Below are 20,611 nucleotides of genomic sequence, written 5' to 3'. Positions count from 1 at the left end.
AAATGAATCAGTCCTCTCTTTCATAGCAGCATCATTTTGTTACTGTGGCAACAGTTAAGTTGGCCCTTCCATATCAAAGGTGACTATATCTGTTTGGAAGACTCACAGGTGGAATCCATTTCCAGGATGGCTTCTTTTGCCTTAAAAAACAAAGAGACATTGTGTGGTTATTATGAGCTTCTTCTTCAATAGCTAAGGAGACAGCATTCCTCTCTAAGGAAGACATTGTTGTTTACCTTCTGTGGGACAATGGTGTGGTGGTTCTCAAGGATGAGTCGCTTAATGTGATGGGCCCAGAGACGCTTCTCCTCCACTGACTTGGCCTGGAACAACAAGCACTTGACATTTAGAAAGAGTCACTCATGTCAGCTAAACACATACATATAGAATATACTGTAGGCCTAATATAGGCGTAAACCAGTGACTTGGGTTGGGGTTTTGTACACACACAAAAATGATTATAAAAAATAATCAATATCAATATAAATAAGTCAAATAAAAATATGACATTAACCTAATTAAAATTAATAAAATCAGGCTGCAGCCCAACATACTGCTCAAACAACAAACAACAAAACAGATCATTACATCACTCTCTAAACAAAATGTTCTGTCTTAGTTTCTCATAATCATCCAACTCAAAAAAGTCAACATAAATAGAGGACATTTTACTAAAGAGTGCAACCCTTGCATCATCGTATGCAGTACAGTAGAACAAAAAATGAATCTTGTTTTCAATTTCACTTAAGTCACATAGTAAACAGAGTCTGTCCTCTTCAGGGGTAGCATTAAACCTGCCAGTCTCTAGCACTAATGGAATATTATGTCCCGTGTAATTGTGCTGCATTATTGAAAAGGTTCAGAACTGAGTGGCACCAGTTTCACCAGCTCACATTTACCTGCACCGTATGGGGCTGCTTGGGATGCTTGAAGTGGATGACACTGAAGAGCAGGGGGTCCTTGGCACCGTCAAGTAGCATCAGGGTGGAGCACTGCAATCACAATCAGTGCAGTGATGTAGCGAAGAGTAAACCCACCTGTACCCAGTTTACCCACAGTTTTTTGTTACTTTAACAAATTATCTCCTCACTCCGGTACATGGGGATAGAGAAGGTTGAAAAGCCCCCTAGAGGAGGTGACCACGAACAACGACTTTTACAACGTGAGGCTTTTCACATATATACACTCAACACGTTGGCTCCGTATGGCCTCAATGAAGAACTAGACGTCAAGCCATTCCTGTGATGTTTTAACTTTATTATATTCTGTCTTAACTTTATTATATTCTGTTGTTATACGTATACACCTTGGCCATTGTAGACATGTGCCTGGCTCTTCGGTCATGTGGGTAGCACGTATGACTCTCACCTGGGAGTCCTGGGTTCAAACCCTGCCTGAACCTACCTTGGCCTACCGTACTATACTTTTACATTTCTTTGGTTTTCTTATTGGTATAGATAGGGATAATAATATTCACCTGCATGTTTTACTTCTTGTATTTCTTTTGTATCGGGTATTTTAGAATTTGTTTACCTCTGTTATTATATGATCTTAAAAAAGTTGTATTCTTGTTGAAAGACCTACTATTTCAACAATTATGTATTTTGTAATGATCACAGGTGTCTGTCATCACCTGATTGGGGCACCACCACCCCATGTGAGGTTATATATATATGCCCATGCACAGAGAGCTTGTTCGCTGTACTGCCTGATGAAGACCCGTGAGGGTCGAAACATTGCTTTTTTGTAATTAAAAAACTCACCGTGGGAGCTTAAAAAACAGTGTGCGGATTTCCTTTTCTTTTACTTTAACAAATTATGTCATCAATCTCATAGTGAAAAGAAAATATGGTCTTTTGAGTTTTCTATGATTGTTCAGCTCATCCTGAAACACTGATATCATTATGTTCCCTTCACCTACATTGTTTCTACTATGACATCACTAATCAATGAAAAAACATCAGAAGCCATACGGAGATGTGGGTCTTGTAGACGTAGTGTTCCCCTCGTTTCTTGGTAATGAGGAGCATCTTGTCAAAGAGGAAGAGTGTGCGGGTGTTCTTCGCCCGCTGGACATGAAAGGTGCCCTCCAACACCAGCTCTCCATAGGTGGTCAGGTCAGCCCCCTTCCAGTTGATCAGAAGAGACTGTATCTCCTGCAGATACACATGAAAGCGCACAACACACACGCATAATTTGTGATCCTTATGAAAAACCACCTGTACAAAGAAAAGCAGGGGTGTGAACTTGCCGCTCAAACCAAAGAAAGCATTAGCTGCAGCCCTTGCTCTCACACCCGACTAGACCAGGGGCACATCGACAGCAAACGGTGAAGGTTTGTGGATTTTGCCCTGGACAATTTCTTCTTGAAGATTTGGGGCTTTAACATATATCTTAACACCTTAAGTGCCATAGCCGAAATAATTCGTCTTACATAATCCAACGCTTAAGTGCCAGAGCCGAGTTTACTCGTCTTACATAAACATTTTTTTTTTTTGACGGTGGGACATCAATCAACAACTTTTACATCTTCGAGATCACTATTGGAGCAAGATAATGTGTATAATCTATTTTACCGACCCACTAAGTGTTGACAGTGCTCCCCCAGACGACCGAAATCAAAGAAAAAACTGCCGCGGGACCAAGCCGTTCAAGGAAATGCCGTGGCGATTTTACAGTAATCCATTCAAGACTTGTCTTGCCTGAGAGCGGCCGCGCACCGGCAGCAGCACACAGAGAGCGGAGAGCGATTTGCAAAATAGATCATAGGTGAAACACACTTTGAAACACCTCAGAAAGGCCAGAATCAACATCTGCCCATCGCCCACGCATTCCCTGGCCCATCTTGACTCGCACAAGGAGCGTCCGCACGCAGGCAAGCAGGCAGGCAGGCACACAGGCAGGCAGCAGCAAAAGCGCTTCTGACACGCCCGCTGTACAGCCAGGAGGAAGGAGGAGAAGACACACGGAGGGAGGAGTTTGAATGAGAGGGGTGTTTCCTGTTGTTATGGAGGAAATTACTGTTCAAAACTATTGTTTAGAATGTCTGACGGTCTTACTGATGCCAAAAATGAATGGTTAAAGTGACTGTTTCACAAAAAGCCATTTATCTCTGAATAAATTTCCAGACGCTGAAACCATGCTGTACTCAACGGCTAATATCTACATAACTACTAACTCTGCAAACTAACTCTTTTAGACAGAGAAAGCACACATTCTATTAGTTATTTTTAGATGATTGGTGTTCATGAATTCTTAACAGAAAAGAATCCTCGGCTGTTCTAAAATGAGCCAGAATCGTCAAAAACACCCCTGGCACAACTTACCTACAGGAATGAAAACATGGCTGGCATTCAATGTGTTAACACAAGAGATGGAGGTTACAAAAGGTTGACAAGAAATGAGAAAAGGGAAACGAGAAAAGGGAAATCCCTTTCTGCTCCGACTGAAATGGTCAGAGCTGGTTGGAGCCAATGGCAGAGCTTGCAGGGAGCGCAAAGGGATTTTCTTCCACTGCCGACTGAAATGGTCGGCACCAATGACAGAGCTTATAGGCTTACAGCCTGCTTCCAGGCAGTCAGACTACTATTGGTGTCACCGCTGCGCTGCATACTTGCACTAAGTCAAATTCCTCATTTGTAATCTGATGACTTACTGTGGCTATTAAAGTGAATCTTGAGAAAGATAGTGAGAGTGAGTCAGTATGTACTGTATGTGAACTATATTTTACTGCTTGTGTACTGGATCTCTATTGACACAAATACACCTTGCGTGTGGCACAAAAGTGTGTGTGTGTGTGTGTGTGTGTGTGTGTGTGTGTGCGTGCATGTGATAACTCCAACTGACCTGCACTCTGACGGCATGCTCATGTTTCCTCTTCATGTCGTTGATGTACCAGGCCACTCCTGTCATGGTGTCGATGGCCTCCTGAACCACCTCATAGCCCTCCTCCTCTGGGCCAAAGTGCTTTGCGATTTCCTGTTGAAGAGATCAGAGAGCAACAGCCTGTGGGATCAAGCTGCAACAGTGGATCCAGTTCAATCCCTCCATACTGTCTTACAGACATGGGGGGTTGCCATGGGTAACTTGCCAACTCCTCCCCCAATTCACAGAAAGTTGAGTGCACTCAAACATGTCTTTACCTCCTAATGCTTGGTTTGGTTACTAAAGAAGTGCGCACTTTTTGACAATGATTTTTTTTTAAAGAAAATAAAGAAGGAGCAAAAGCTTCTGCACACCTAAATGACAGGTGCGTCGGAGGAGGGAAAACCCGACTGGATCAAAAGAGAATAACTTCAGATTCTGGGAATCTGAAGAAGGTCTTAGGACCGAAACGTTATTCTGTCTAATAAACTTTTTGCATTTGGAGACAGTGTGCGGGAGTTATTCTCTTTTTTAAAGAAAATACAAAAACCACATACATCTACAAAATCATACACATACACCAGGGGTGGGCAACTGGCAGCCCCCGACCTCACTCAGTGTGGCCCCTGGGTCAATTTCCCTTTTTTTTCTCCACAAGGCGGACACCCAAATCTGTGTTTTTATTTTACTGTATATCCCAGAACATGGCGCTCGCAATGTCCATCCACATACTGTTTAACGTTAGCATTTGAGCTAACGCTATTGTAACAAACTACATCCAGGATGCACATTGCACATGCAACATTATTAATCTGATTAATATGGCATATATTTTGGTGATGTACCCCATCAAATTGCTGTAGCGGGCTGTTTTAAAGCTAGAGCAAAGTTTTGGTGTCATCTGAATGGAAGAATTACTAAATTTGAATATGAAAAATATAAATGATGGTGTTACAGTAGGCTACTGGTGGAAGTGCACAATCTGGCCCTCTGGTAGCGAGGACATTTTTTTGTGGTCCTCTCTATCATCAAAGTTGCCCATCCTTGCTGTAGAGCTTGCCTTAGTAACATGTCTGGGATGTAACTAGATTCATTTGGTTACAGTTTTGTTAATTGGTAATTGGGTAGACAGATACAGGTTAGGAGACATGGGTTGTATTTTTGCTGGGCTGCTGCTTTTATTTGTCTAAGGGGGGCTTTGTAAATAGCAGCTGAATGTTAGCTGAGGACATGCGAGTATGCTCATCTTTCTATGTTTCAGGGCAGGAGTTAGTTAGCATGTTACCCATGTGGCTGGCCCTCGTCCATAAGACAGCACTGAGGGCCTAAACACCCTTTGTGTGGCAAACATACATGGCACATAGAAGAAGAATTGCTGGAAGAAGAAGAAATCCAACACAAGTACAGCTGGCAGGGGGTAATTGTAGAGAAATCTACAAAGCTTGTGTGCTTGCATTTTGAAGTAATGCAGTGTGGAAGAAGAATGACAGCCGAGCACATGTGTACCTGAAGCAGCAGGTGATACTTGAGGATCCTCTGGACTGGCTTGAGCAGGTAGGAGCCCAGAGGGAGGGAGCGCCGCAGAGACGCCTGCCGATCCCGGAAAAACTTTGCCAAGGTTTTACTCCTCATGCATTCGGTCAGTGCAGCTACTGAGCTGCAGGACAGCAGTGAAGGACAGGAATCATATACAGTATAACTCACCTATCCAAGACTAGGAATGGGGATCGTACATTTGTATTGATATAATACCATTTTCAGGACTGCTTAACGATCCGAGTCATTATCGATACCACTATCGACACTTTTCTATTATTTGGTGGAAAGACGACACAACAATCATTTTTTAACACAACTGACATTGCTTTTATAAAGAAAATAAATAATATATATACTGATTTGCATGTTCAGCCATCCTAGCAAGAGACTGAGGGCATGAGGCAAATTCAATTGAATTCAAAAACATTAGACAATAGATGCATGTTTGTGCACCAGTGATTTGAAATTACATGACTCTCGTCTCTTGAGACATAATGGTATGTTATAGCCAGGACCCACTAGTCTTGATAGCAGTATCGATAAGCATATTATAAACCTTATTGGTTTTCGGGTTTTGAGAAATTTGTCACCGGGTCCGGGTCCTTCCCGGGTTTCAATCTCCATCCCTAGCCAAGACTCCGCTCATTCAAACCTGTCACATCATCAGCAAAATAATATTTAAAAAGAATATGATTCATATTTTCCTGCTACTTACTTGGGATAGTTAGTGCAATACTGGGTGTAGATCTCAAAGTATTCACTCTGGGGAAATGCAAGGCAGACAAACAGATCAATAGCATTCATTTCCTTGGGAACCTGATGGCTGTACATCAGCATGAGCGAGACCGCTCCATTCACCTTGTCTACGAAGCATCGGGCGACAGCCACAGGGTCGTTCTCACACATGTCCAAGGACTGCAGCAGCTCACTGAGACAGAGGAGGAAGACAGGGAAAATATGAATGGACTAACCAATCCAGAAGCTATGTGTGGGAATACACAGAATAAACAGAAGTAAGGGAAGGACATTTAAAATGCAGAGGATCTAGCACTCAAAGTACCGGTAAATAGTGCATTCAGATTCAAGTTAAATACTCCATTTCTGCCATGTATGACCCCTTTGTTAGCAAATGTGCCACTAGAGGGCAGCATACACTGATAAACAATGCCCCTCTGATGTGATTTTGGACAATAATACATAACATTGCACATGACACCCTCACTTCAAATAAGGCAGGTGGATGTGAAGGATCATGCATTTAACTTGTGATCATTTTCCGGTATTATAACATGGTAATACCATAGTTTTGCTTTGCACATTGTGATCCCCAATGAAAAATGCATGACTAAATAGCTGATTTGGTTTGCTCAGAGCAGACCTATTGGAGCCGCAATACAGAATGAGTTTAACTAGAGCACAGTAGATATACATGGAGAGAGGGTCACTGTGGCAAAGGAGAACCATACAAAAACATAAACAAACATGACAAGTACCATGCATGAAAGCTGTTCACCATAGCTACAGATTATGGATCAAAATATCAGAATCAAACACTCTTTCAAATCACATTCCATAACTTACATCAAAGACTCTCCATCTATATGGTTTGACTGAGTAATAGACGACAAGCAAATGTGTCAATATGTTTATGGGGCAATGCAAAAGTCTTAGTGTTGAGAATTGTTTAGGAGTGAGTCAGTATTTGATCAAGCAGCAAGACTGCTTTGTCAACAATATTTGAGGTTGGGCAAGGAGTGTAACAAAGATATGATATATGATGAAAGCTTTCTGCCTTTTTGAGAAAATAAAAGATGGTAGATTTGAGAAAGGGGTAAAAACGCAGCATTTATCAAACAATCTTAGTGTCAAATGTCAGCTATAGAGGAATGAGAACTCCTGGGGCCATATCCACAAAGTACTAAGAGTTGGTCCTAGTGGTGAAATTGTAAGAAAACTGACAGTGAAGACCTTTTCTAAGAATTTCCCTTTAAAAGTAAGACTAAGGCCTAGTAAAGTCCTATTCATATAAGCTTGCCAATATAGTCTATAAAGTATACTAATACTACTAAGTCTTCTTGAGCCATTTTCACCTCACCTTAACATAAAATGTTAAAAGGTAGAGTATAATAGCATTACTGCATTCACCCAAATAAAGGCACAATGCATCAATCTGTGAGGACCTTACAAGTACTGTATTAAAAAGTACCATTCGTATGGTTTTCAAAGATTTTGTCCAATCCATTCTATTTTTATTTCATTTTTGATAGTATAAGCAAACCATGTGTTAATATCAAGTAATTTGTGTTTCATCTTGTGTGATTCCTTGTGTTCATTCTGGATCACAAAAAGAGGTGTGTCGATTTTTCTTGATTAACCAATGACAGTGCCCAAGGCAGAGCATCAGGGCTAATGTACACTGCCTCCGGAACAGATGCAGTGCGGCTCCGGTATGGCTGCGAACAGACCCACACTCATGTAATCTGCCAGACGTATGCGGGAGCCGACATAAATAGAACAGGTGCGTAATGTTTCTGTACCGCATGTATCGGCCATCGGCGAGAGTCGATCCGGCAATTTTGCCGGATCCGCAACGCAGCTGTAACGCATCTGGTGTACATTGCCTGTTACACCTAGAGTAGCAACGGGGTCAACCACACCTCCTCACTAAGATAAAAATTCTTGGCCATTCCCTGCTCAGACTTGCTCTGAGAACTTTCCTAAATCAATCCTAAGCTAGGATTCCTTGCTAAGGAATTTCAGGCTAAGATAAGAGCCCTCTGAGGAGAATGTTTACGACCCCTGGGGCGGCAAGGTCAACCAGAGTGAACCAGAATCAGTGTTCTGCACATCTGCGCTTCCCACTGCATTGTCATCCTATGCTGCTGGACTGGCAAGAGGAAACACTTTGATCTCTCTGACAGGGACTTTGCATGGTGCTAAATCTGTGTCAGAACCACTCTATCCCACTGGTACAGATGGTTAGAATCACATCTTCCCTACTTGGTCTTCTTTACAGTAGCGCAATGGCCTCGGCACTATAAGGGAGGCTTCAGACAGTGCGAGCAGAGAGGAATGTTAATGTGTGTTTTGGCAAGCAGCGTGGTCAGCAAAGAGCAGTCGCTGACATGACATAGAATGACTAAATGGAAAGCATTCGCCTTTGTTTTGTGTATTTTGCTATAGTGTATTTCGCTCCTTTCCTTTTTCACTTCACCCATTTGATGCAGAACGACCTGACAGGAGGTAGTCTAATCAAAGAAGCCAATCATCCTCCAAATTCCTCTTCCATCCACTATTATGTCAAGTAGAAATATCGCCCACTCATTTCTAGCGCCAGTAAGCAAGTGAGCAATTGTGCGCCACGCAGAACCCCTTCGCCTTATGATAATAGTGAGATATAGTGTACTAAGTAGGGAAAGGGCTCTTTAATGAGATTTAAGGGAGTGGACCAAGCCAGTATAATTTGCATAATGACTAATCACAGTCTCTCTGCCTTGGCATCCAAATGACTGTTGTGGGCATGGTCTGTTTTAAGATCTACTTCATCTTTAACAAGTATATTGGAAGTCACAATGTCATTCAGTGTGCTTGGGCTTGTGGGTGTGCCTTACCTGTTGAACTCATAGATGTCCTCTATGTTCCCAAACAGAGCGCAAACCTGCTCCGGCTGTATGGGAAGGCTGCCCATATCAATGATGTGAGCCAAATAGTCCTGGGAAAACACAATGAGGAGGACAGGATTATGCTTCAGATACACTGTAGTGTACCATGCATTAGGATCTAGTGTCAAAGATGCAATTACAAATTCTTATCAGTAGAGGGAGCACGTGTATAGAGAAACTCACAACATGCTTCCCCTGCCTCTATAATGGGAGATGTGAGTGTGTTTTCACTTGACTTGACATTTTGGTTTATACAACTGATTGCCACAATGACGGGGCTACAATTTATGTCTCATCTGATGTACATAGAAAATGGTACTCTACACATGTTCAAGTCATTCCTGTGTTAAAAAAGCAGAGTCGCTAATCCCTATTAGTGATATGATCTTCAAAAGGATCCTTTTAAGGATTTGTTCCGTTGACTTAAGGCCAATCTCAGCGTCTGGCAGTGGTTCTGTTGAAACCAGACCATTAAAAGTCAAAACAGTCTGTTCCGCCTCCCAGGACCCAACTCCCCTCGGACCCCTGGGGTATTCTGAAGTCGATAAGAATAACTAAAATCACAGACAAATATGCCAGCATGTGGACGTTTACACTCCCTCATACCCAATTACACACTTGTGTGCCCTACAAACAGCTCAAACCAAATACAGAGAGGAGCAAGTTGACAAGAGACAAACACGACACACAAGTTGAGGACTAAATAAAGAGTTTACCAGTAAACAACTTGTATACACACCCAGCCTCCACCCCGATGTGGTACAGAGACACACACACACACACACACACACACACACACACACACACACACACACACACACACACACACACACACACACACACACACACACACACACACACACACACACACACACACACACACACACACACACAGGCCTGCCAGACTTAGAGTCATCACTTCACACTACAGATTGAACTAAAGCGGGTCCTAGCGGCAGCATTCCACCACAGTGAGAGCAATGCTGACTTGCATTCAGCAGGGCGTCTCATAGTCTCCTATAGCAAAAGTCCACACTGGTGTTAACACCACATACACAGACGCACGCGCACTGAGTGACGCCTCAATTGTCCATATGTCCACATTGCTACCATGAAAGACAGATATCACACTATTTACCATGAATGACAGATATCACACTATTTACCATGAATGACAGATATCACACTATTGGTGGTTTCTTTTGAAAAGATTCAGCTATATGGAGAATCTCTATATAGCTGAATCTTTTCAAAAGAAACAGGCTTTGTCTTTGCTTTGCTGCTCATTTAGAAGTGAGAGAACTAGCCTAAAATGATCAGCTGTGAATAATCCTATAGGGAATGGGCTCATCTCTGGATCCAAGAAGCACCCACCACATTCCCGTCAAACAATGTTGAGTATGATTCTGCCGGGTGTGTTCAGGCCGGGTGTTGAGGTGGATGCGGGCGTGTGAGACCAACTGGGCGTCACAGCTGTTCTCCATGGAGAGACACACAAGAGTTGAAAGCGGGTGATAAAGTAGATTCAAGCAGCTGTTCCTGTGTTCAGAGTCAATAAAGTGGAAGGCTGCAAATGAAGTTTGCTGAAGACCAACAGCACACCAAAGTGGGCTGCTTGACACCGCTCCGTCGGTTTGAGGCTCGGTGTGGAATTAATGAACTGCATATTTGATTCGACTATGAATAATACATATTTGGGTAAATCCCGACTAAAGTATGTTCCCACACTGTAGCCTATATGGAAAAAGCAGTTGCTCGTGTTTCATCTGTGTTATTTCTCCAGTTGGCGTAAAGATGGGAGGTGTTTATATTGGCTGGGCTGGGGCTCATTGTAGGGCCTATAGGACCAGGGCCAGACCAGGCAGAGCTGCTGTTACCCAAATAGCTAGAAGTCCTGAGGAAGTTCTGGGAGTGTTTGTTAGGAGCAGGTCGTTAGTCAAAACTGCGACGGGGGCGGCTCTCCCTCCCACAGCAGCAGCTAGACGCCAGCGCGGCCCGTCACGCAGACAAGGCGCTAGCTCGTTTACCGCCGGACCGTCTCAGAAAAACATCCCGCGTGTTAAAGACATTACCGTCGGCGGAGGTCGCTTGACAGCAAGAGTGCGCCTGTTTCTTTGCAAAGACCCAAGTGAAGATAAATGGCCAGAGCCGAGGTGAAACGCAGAGATGGGGAAGTGGTTTCTCCACTACAGAAGGTAGAAGATGTGATAAGAGATCAAGTGGGCTGCTGAGTGGTGGAGTCATCCCTGGCCCATTTTCCATAGTTCACAGCTCTGAGGGACCGAGACCAAGACAAGCGCAGAGTTTTCCACTATCTTTGACCAAGATCACAGAGTCCAAGATTTCTGTCATGAAAGACCTGCTCTATGTCCCACTTTTGTCTCTGTGTTTGAACTCCAAACACAAGCAGAGTGCAAGATCCCAGGCAACAAGCTGTCAGCTTTCCCTGTACCGTAAATATACAGAACGGTTTATATACAACAAAGATGCCCAGATCATATAAACTATTTCACAGTCTTGAACGGAATGACTGGAAAACAAAACAGTGCACAATTGCCAGATGTCATACATGTATTTTTGTCTTGCCAATTTGTTTAGATTAGAAAATAGCAAATTAAAGTGAATCCTGGTCAAATAATCTAATGGATGTTTTATAAATCCCAGGGTGATTTGTGGCCACAAACAGTAGATTTTATTTGCTGTCAACAGCCATTAAGAGCCGTCCCTTTTCCGTCTCCTTGCTGGCCAAATTCAGTCAAAAGAAAAGACTGCTGCAGACATGAAGTCATAGCTGCATATTAATCCAAGTAAAGCACACACTTGAAACACACAACCGATGACTTACCCGCTTACCCACAGTGAATACTTGGCCGAAAGTGAAAACACTCAATTGCATTGACTGAGAAGGAACCTTCAGTTTGAGCTGCAGTCGGCATTAACATCACATCTGCTCACCTCCACGATGCTGCGGAGGTCCTTGACATACATGCGCTCCGTCTCAATGATCTCCATGATGACGCGGTCCACGTAGGTGAGCTTCGGGTTGGGCGCCATGGCGTCCGTGATGACGGGCGAGGCGTGGGTGTGAGGTATCCCACCGCCAGTCCTCCAGGCGGAGGCAGTGGCGTTGTTGTTGTTCCACTGAGAGCTGAGCAACCCAGGTTCCGGGTGCTCCTGCCACCGGCCCCCGCAGCCCCCCAGGGTGGGACTCCACCTCCGCTTCCCGGTGCCTTCGGTCGGGCTCAGCTCCAAGTCCACGTCTTCCTCACTGGGTATGGGCGGGGTGGTGGAGGAAGGGAGGGCCGCCGTGCTCCCGAAAAGGCTGTGACTGTCACGGGACGAGCCCGAGGACAGGGTGGACACCAGGCTCACCGGACGCTCGCCCTCGCCGTCCAGCGGCTCCGCACACAGCCGGCTGTAGCAGTCTGGGCCCAGGTCCACTCCTGGCTGGCCATGTTCACTGGTGGAGAGGGGCGAGCACAACTGAGCAGATTCTGGGAGAGGGGAAATGAGAGAAGGTAGGTGGTTTGTTACTTTAATAGGATGTATCACACATGAAGACTGAGTGCAATTCAAAGTCAGGTCTTTCAGATGTATCGGAAATAATGGAAGTAACCTAGGTGCTAACTGGCCTGGGGCAACCTTGAAATGAAAAAATAAAAATACAAAATTAGCTTAACAGCCTCATTTTTCATATTTTTTTTATCCAAAGAAAAAAGTTGACTGAGCATGTTCTTTTCCAGCAACGCCTTTCTTTGTATTCACACAGCTGCACCACTTCATACCAGGCAGCTGCCCAGTGCAACCACAGTCCTCTGCTGTTGGCTGCTCAGCAGCTCCACTAGAGCAGTTGGAGGTTCTATGCCTTGCTCAACTGCAACTCCATGGTAGTTGTTGAGGGACGAGAGCGTTGTTCGTTCACTTTCCCCACTCACATTTTCCCCACCTGTCCGGGGATTCTAACCAGTGATTTCACAAGAACGTTTCTCTAACCTCTTCTCCACTTCTCTAAGAATGACAAGTGTTGACATGGCCAGCTTCAAGAGTAGGCTGCATTTTGCCAATTAATGTCGGTTGCCTAATCAACATTCAAAGAGCTGACATGAGATAGCTGTATCAGTGTTTGCAGTAGGGTTGACCCCAAATAGTCGTCGATTCGTTCGAAGGAGCCCGATTTAACTGCCACAGTCGAATAGTCACAAAATGTGGTTATGAAACAAGGATCATTCCATTCCAGTTATATGGGGGTGCTGAATGCCTGATTTTACATAGAATTGCTTGGGTTCTCCCAATAGATCGTGATATATAGGCTATTTTGGTATAAGTCTCAGCCTATTAATACCATAAAACCAAGTCCCAATTAAAAAAAAAACTATTTAAACAACCTCATGCCAATGATGATGTGATGATGATCACAATTTCTCGAGTAACATCAATGATGACATCACACTCACAATGTTGCTCGAGTGACATCACTGATGATATCACAATTGCTCAAGTGACATCACTAATGACAATACTGATGACATCACAATTGTTCAAGTGACATCACTGATAACATCATTTTAACTAAGATAGATTGTTAAAAAAAAATTGCAGCCCGCTTGCAATACCTGGTGGTCCGCGGCCCACAGGCTGGAATCATTTTAGACCACAGCGCTTTTATTTTCCCTCGACACCCCCGCCCCGGCCCTCCCCAAACACCATATGCCTCATGTGATTAACCCTACCCACCCCACGAATCCCGACTCTCTAGCACCTTCTTATCCCTATGACCCCTTTCCTTCCCCCCACAAACACCACTCATATCCCCCTAGTCACTAACCCTGCCCACCCCTCATATCCCCCTAGTCACTAACCCTGCCCACCCCTCATATCCCCCTAGTCACTAACCCTGCCCACCCCTCATATCCCCCTAGTCACTAACCCTGCCCACCCCTCACATCCTGGCTCGCTAGCACCTTCCTATCCCTATCGCCCCCTTCATTTTAATATAAAAGATGGCAAGTTTGACTCCACACCAGGTATATGCTTAGGGTTAAGGGTAATAGACCAGACTAGCACATCCGGGTAACTTGCAAAACATGAATGCCACGCCCCTTTTAGGGGACAACACAAGCCACTCGCGTTGACTTCAATGTAAGATAGCAGTACCAATTAAATCTATAGAAAAATAACAGAATTAATTTAGTTTATAAATGACCCAAAGACACCATGACATGACAATATATTTCAACTCGGCCGGGCCATAGAATGCGCAAGATACATCGACACGAGGTACTTGCCTTATATGAACGCTGTATCTAGTTTCCACCAGGTTACATGCATCGTCCACATTGACGGTGTCACCCCTACTCTATCGCAGACCCGTTTTTTGTTTGTTTGTTTTTATTGTTACTGAAACTATAACAACACAGCAACTCTTCGGCATATCTCGATCAAATTAAACCGTTTTAAATAGTTTGAGGTGGTTTCGGCTTCTTGTACCGTCATTTACTATGGTGGGTGTCCCCTAAAAAGGGGAGCGGCCTTGGCGCTGGACGCTTGAAGATGTAGTCTCTTAAAACAGACTGTCTCATCTACATCCGGCGAATGCAGCTATACACAGTCTGTACGTTACACCCCCAGAACATGCACAAGGAAGTTGGGAAAAAAACCTTCAGACAGGGAAGAAGTTCGACGGAATCCGACCAATCACGACACGTGTGTCCACGAAAAATGCGGCATATTGGATTTTGATTGGACTAATGAGCGGAAGACCCGCCTTTCTGCGATTCTGATTGGACTAATGAGCGGAAAACCCGCCTTTCTACTTCCCATTCCGGTTGGTGCATGATTCTCCCCCACGAAGTACAGACGGTATGGCGGAAGCATTTGAAAATTGCGGAAGCCAACTCGTCTGTTCTAAGAGACTATTGAAGATGCGGCGCAGTTCTGGTCTATACACATTAATCATTCTTAATGTTAATTAGGCCTAACTAGATTTCTGCTATTAAGTAGGCAACTTGTTTTGATGTAATGATGTGGTGGTAGTCATACGTTACAATCCAGATGCACTTTTGAATTGTCTTTGCGGGGCATGACTTTTACACTCTCAGCTAGAGCGCCGACAACACCAGAGACATTCTGCGGAGACACAAACTACTGTCCTGAAATCAACGAGTGAGCACCTGTGATGGCCCAGAGCCCTGTGTTTCTGCCCGCGGCCTCAGACACAGAGGAGTGGTTTGCTGTAAAGGATCTTGCTCAAATCATTCCTGACATGGCCTAATTACAACGCTGTATATTCTGTGGAAAACCCAGCCACTTCCTCTCTCGCTCCTGACGGCCGAAGCTGAAGCCTTGGAAAAACAGAGAGGGGAAACTGATCAGGAGAAACAGAGGGGACGGGGACTAGGAGCTTTGTTTATATGTCTTTTTATTGGGCTACGTCTGAAATCAAGAGAAATGGAATCCATATTCAATTTCACATCCTTCCTGGCCAGATGGGGAATTTTCCTCGCAAACGTTCCCTAAATATATGAAGTCATGCTGGTGTGGGACCGGCGCACTCAGTGGCCACTGTGCTGAGAGCTCCGTTTCCTTCAACATTTGAAGGGCAAAGGGGTCAAAGCCATTTTGCAAAGCTTAAAGAAAAGGAGCCTTGTCGTCGTGTGATTCGACTTCAGACTAATAAAGGGGATTCTCTGAGGGACAAACCATCATTAGACAAAACATTTGGCTCTAGTTCAGTGAGTTGAGATTGCCAAGTGGGGATGGAGAGTACAATGTGGTGTTGATAGCCTCCAGATGTAGCCTCTGTCATGGAGCCGAAATGCTGCTGACAAACTCCAAGCCTACAAAGTCCATCATCATCAGATGTACGACGTCATCTCACAGCTAATAACACAAACCTGTTGCTGGACAGAAGAAGAGGCACTTGTTTTTTGGGGGGTTTTATTTCTGTTTGACTATGAGAGGCTGCAAAGAGCCTGATCCACTATTAACCAGCACACTGACTTGCAAAATAACTTCCTCATCTTCAATGTAATTTTAAACTAGAGGGCAATTTTTCTACAAAGTTTTGTGGCGTTGCGTGAATCCGTTTGGAAGTTAGGTGCCTTTTTGTGATTGTAAACGCCCATTGCCATGGCCCCTTTTGGCCAGTGTGCGTGGAAAGTTAATAATTTCTAAGTTAGCCCATGACCTACTTTCCCACCAACTTTCATGCAAATCTGTTCATAACTTTTTGAGATATCCTGCTGACAAACGGACAGACAGACAAACGGGGGCGAAAACATAACCTCCCGGCCAACATGTTGCACTGGCGGACTCTGTTGGCTGAGGTAAATATAACAGGCTATGGTCAATAATACTGTATAGAACATACAACACTTTAGTGTTAACATTGCTAGTGTTGATGAGGTAAATACTTCATGTGAGAACATGGACAGTGCCTACGGTCAATGATTCACAAAGTCTGTTACTAATTGAGACATAAAAACAAATACAGGCGAGAGTGACTGGCAGCTGGATGATGGTAGTTATTTAACATTTAACATAATGAATGAAACTGCCTTTGCTGTTTATGAGATTTTTTACACACGCCAAGCACACACACACACACACACACACACACACACACACACACACACACACACACACACACACACACACACACACACACACACACACACACACACACACACACACACACACACACACACACACACACAAGCCTGGCATCTTCAAACTTTCCATGAGTCAGTACTGAGCTCATGCCTGAGGTCCTCATTGACTCTGTCCCGCTTGGTGCGCACAGTCTGCACCAAGCCCCAACAACACACTACAGTTCCCATGCTAAACCTCATTGAGAGAAACGGATGAGCTGGCAAGCAGGGGCTGACCACTAGAGAAAACGTGGTTTACTCTGCAATGATGAATCGGGGGACTGATGGTGGAAGAGTGTAGTGGTGCGCTATTACACTCGCTACACCACTGTGAATTAGAACGAGGCTACCACTTCCTTTGTTGCTTCTGTCTTTCCGCTTGGTTTTGGAGTTGTACTCAATCTGACATCTGAAGCTCCTTTCCCACCCACCATCCCTCTGTAGTCTGAAGCCACTCTGCTGTAGTCACTGCCAAGTCAGAGGGAGGAGGAACAGCACAACAAGACAAACCAAAACCAGGTTTACCCAGTTTCCACGCTGGTCCAGTAGTTCTGGACCACTGCTCAGATGCTTGGCCTACATCCCTTTACGCACAGATGAAAGTGGTCCTGTACTAAAGTGTGGACATTGGACAATGGTAGACAGTAAGAAAGCTATTGGTCTTATCTAGACACACTTGACTGCACTGCCTCTCTCTACCAGCGCTTTGATTCCCCACTTCAGACACGGACTCCGCAGGCGGACATTCTCTCCGGCTGATACCACACACCGCTAGCTTCAGGGCCGCCCCGCGCTGCCAATCCACTGAGCAGCTCTGTTGAAACAGGCCGTGCAGAGGAATGCAAATAGCCTGGTAAACACACTGGTCCAAGATAAGCCCAGTGCTAGCCGGCCCCAGTGTTTCCATTCTGCCTCTGTCTGCACGAGGAAGTGTGGATCATGATCAGCAGGATAATCTGCATCCTCTGTGACCTCTACCTCATGAAGCATGTAGATAGAGAGACACGTTTGCTTCTGTGCTATGCTGTTTTATCAGTTATTTTATTTTATCAGTTCTTCTCTGTGTCAAATCCTGCAAGCACTAAATAAAGTCTTTATCGGACAGAGGGCTTAAAATCAGTGTCTTGTGACTCGTCTTGCCCGGTGCCTGAGAGTCTCTTCATCATCTGCAAACAGTCATCACTGATCCGTGAACCGTGAGGCATCTGTATCCACACTGGCAATGCCCCGTGATTTCATAGCCACCCTGTCCCCACTGGTGTCTGATGCCAGGCCACCCTGTCCCCACAGGTGTCTGATGCCCTGTCCCCACAGGTGTCTGATGCCAGGCCACCCTGTCCCCACAGGTGTCTGATGCCAGGCCACCCTGTCCCCACAGGTGTCTGATGCCCTGTCCCCACAGGTGTCTGATGCCAGGCCACCCTGTCCCCACAGGTGTCTGATGCCCTGTCCCCACAGGTGTCTGATGCCAGGCCACCCTGTCCCCACAGGTGTCTGATGCCCTGTCCCCACAGGTGTCTGATGCCAGGCCACCCTGTCCCCACAGGTGTCTGATGCCCTGTCCCCACAGGTGTCTGATGCCCTGTCCCCACAGGTGTCTGATGCCAGGCCGCCCTGTCCCCACAGGTGTCTGATGCCCTGTCCCCACAGGTGTCTGATGCCCTGTCCCCACAGGTGTCTGATGCCCTGTCCCCACAGGTGTCTGATGCCCTGTCCCCACAGGTGTCTGATGCCCTGTCCCCACAGGTGTCTGATGCCCTGTCCCCACAGGTGTCTGATGCCCTGTCCCCACAGGTGTCTGATGCCCTGTCCCCACAGGTGTCTGATGCCCTGTCCCCACAGGTGTCTGATGCCAGGAGTCTGCTATGACATTTCATTTTCGAAAAAATTGAAAATGAGGGCGTCTGGATAGTGTAGAGGTAAAAGCACTTTAATTACTATCGGCTTGGTCAGACGTTCTACAGACACAATTGTCCGTCTCTGTGGGTTGGAAGCCGGTGGAGTACGAGTCCTGGTCGCTGCACTAGCGCCTCCTCTGGTCGGTCGGGGCACCTGTTCTCGGGAGGGGAACTGGGGGAATAGTGTGATCCTCCAACACGCTACGTCCTGCCAGTGAAACCCCTCGCTGTCAAGTGAAAAAAAGCGGCTGGCGACTGCACATGTATCGGAGGAAGCACGTGCTAGTCCACGACTCCACGGCTCTCCCCAGATCGGCAGAGGGGGGATGGGGGGGGCGGAAATGAAAGGTTTATTATTTGATTAAAGTATTATTATGTTGTGTTTTTATTCACCTTGTATATTTTTTTCCTTCCATCTTTATTTATTTATTATTTACCTTTATTTCCATCGATCTGGGGAGAGCCATAGACTAATACCATGCTTCCTCCGACACATGCGCACTTGCCAGCCACTTATTTTCACCTGACAGCGAGGAGCCTCACCGGCAGGATGTAGCACACTGTTTTTTTATATTTTAATGTGATCTAAATCTGTAAAGTGTACCTGTTAAATATAAACAACACCAGCCACATTCAAGCAATTTCCTACTCCGTGACGGAAATTGGTTTTTATTTTTATTGGTGGGGAAAATATTCCTTGGAATTCATCGTTTACAACCCAAACCAAACGCTTATTGCCAATGACTTATTGGCAGGAAAAGGACTATAAAAGGAAAAGGCTGCACAGAAGGCTCACCAGTGCAGCGAGCAGTGCACCTTAGTTCAAGCCAAACCAACTACGGTACTACTTTCTGTAAAACTGACAATCAGACAGGGCAGCCGAGCATAGCATCTGCTCACAGGTACACATTCTAACATGTTTCAGAGTCAAAGCAAACATTTCATCTGTAGGTGTTAAAACAGGTGATAAACTGTTAACTTGCCGACAACTGCTCTTTTAACGCTGGAGGCCGGAGATGTTTGGGAAATGCACAGAATGGCACTTAGATGACAGGGGAGCCGCTGAGCACTGACAGCAGGGCAACAGCTGATACACATGATGGAGAGGGAAGGATTATCGCAATAGACATGTAACACATGTGCAGGCAAGAATCAGATTCAGATGTGAAGAAAGCTAGCCGCCCATATTTTGACTTCATTTGTCACATTGTCAGACAGAAGAAGTCTACAAAATGTTCATCACACAATTGCTACTTAACCACTTGGAAGAGGGGCTGCAACTAACGATTATTTTCATTCTCGATTAATCTGGCGATTATTCTCTCGACTAAACAATTAGTCATTAGTTTGGTCTATAAAATCACCAAAGTCCAAGATGACATCCTCAAATGTCTTCTTTTGTCAAGAAGACCAACAGTCCACACAACCCACTTTACTTTACTGTCATAGAAGACTAAAGAAACCAGAAAATAGAATTTTATTCTAAATATGTTTTTCTTAAAAATTAGTCTAAATGATTAATCGATTATAGAAAGAGTTGCCAATTAATTTTATGTTGATAGACTAATTGATTAATTGACTAATCGTTACAGCTCTACTTGGAAGTGCAATTTGCAATGTATATTAGTATTTATTTACATCCATCTCCCAGCGTGTCCTTCTCAGCTGCTCAGGCAGTAGACCTGCTAATTCATAGTTTTAGCACTACATGGTTGCGGAGATGTTTTTTGCAGGCTAAGTATATGGTGCGAAAAAAGTTAAAATAGACATGCTGTGAATTCACACATGGACACACACACACACACATGCACACACACACATGCACACACACACATGGACACACACACATGCACACACACACACATGCAGACCTCAAACCAGACACAAAACTCTCATTTGTTTCAGTCCTACATCAATACAATCGTTAACTCACAGACATAACCATTAACACAAAGTCAAGGCTACAGAGATAGTATAGTATTTGGACTAAATTTGAGAC

General features: G+C 44.8%; 1 protein-coding gene across 1 annotated transcript in view; it reads right to left on the bottom strand.

The window, feature by feature from the left end:
• The window catches only part of LOC310774109 (pleckstrin homology domain-containing family G member 3-like), a 47,693-nt gene that overhangs the window by 9,924 nt on the left and 17,158 nt on the right, over nt 1-20,611 (bottom strand). The window contains exons 3-12 of the mRNA XM_083634176.1: nt 12,021-12,559; nt 9,015-9,115; nt 6,262-6,331; nt 6,119-6,165; nt 5,371-5,521; nt 3,847-3,978; nt 1,974-2,156; nt 900-992; nt 237-323; nt 107-140 (exon numbers count right to left, since the gene is read on the bottom strand). Of these exons, the coding sequence (XP_083490302.1) occupies nt 107-140; nt 237-323; nt 900-992; nt 1,974-2,156; nt 3,847-3,978; nt 5,371-5,521; nt 6,119-6,165; nt 6,262-6,331; nt 9,015-9,115; nt 12,021-12,559 (1,437 nt within the window). The remainder of the gene's footprint in view (nt 1-106; nt 141-236; nt 324-899; nt 993-1,973; nt 2,157-3,846; nt 3,979-5,370; nt 5,522-6,118; nt 6,166-6,261; nt 6,332-9,014; nt 9,116-12,020; nt 12,560-20,611) is intronic.

The sequence above is a fragment of the Poromitra crassiceps genome (genome assembly GCF_964638095.1).
Source record: "Poromitra crassiceps genome assembly, chromosome: 3".
Lineage (NCBI taxonomy): Eukaryota > Metazoa > Chordata > Actinopteri > Beryciformes > Melamphaidae > Poromitra > Poromitra crassiceps.
This window is presented reverse-complemented; position numbering and strand designations above follow the sequence as displayed.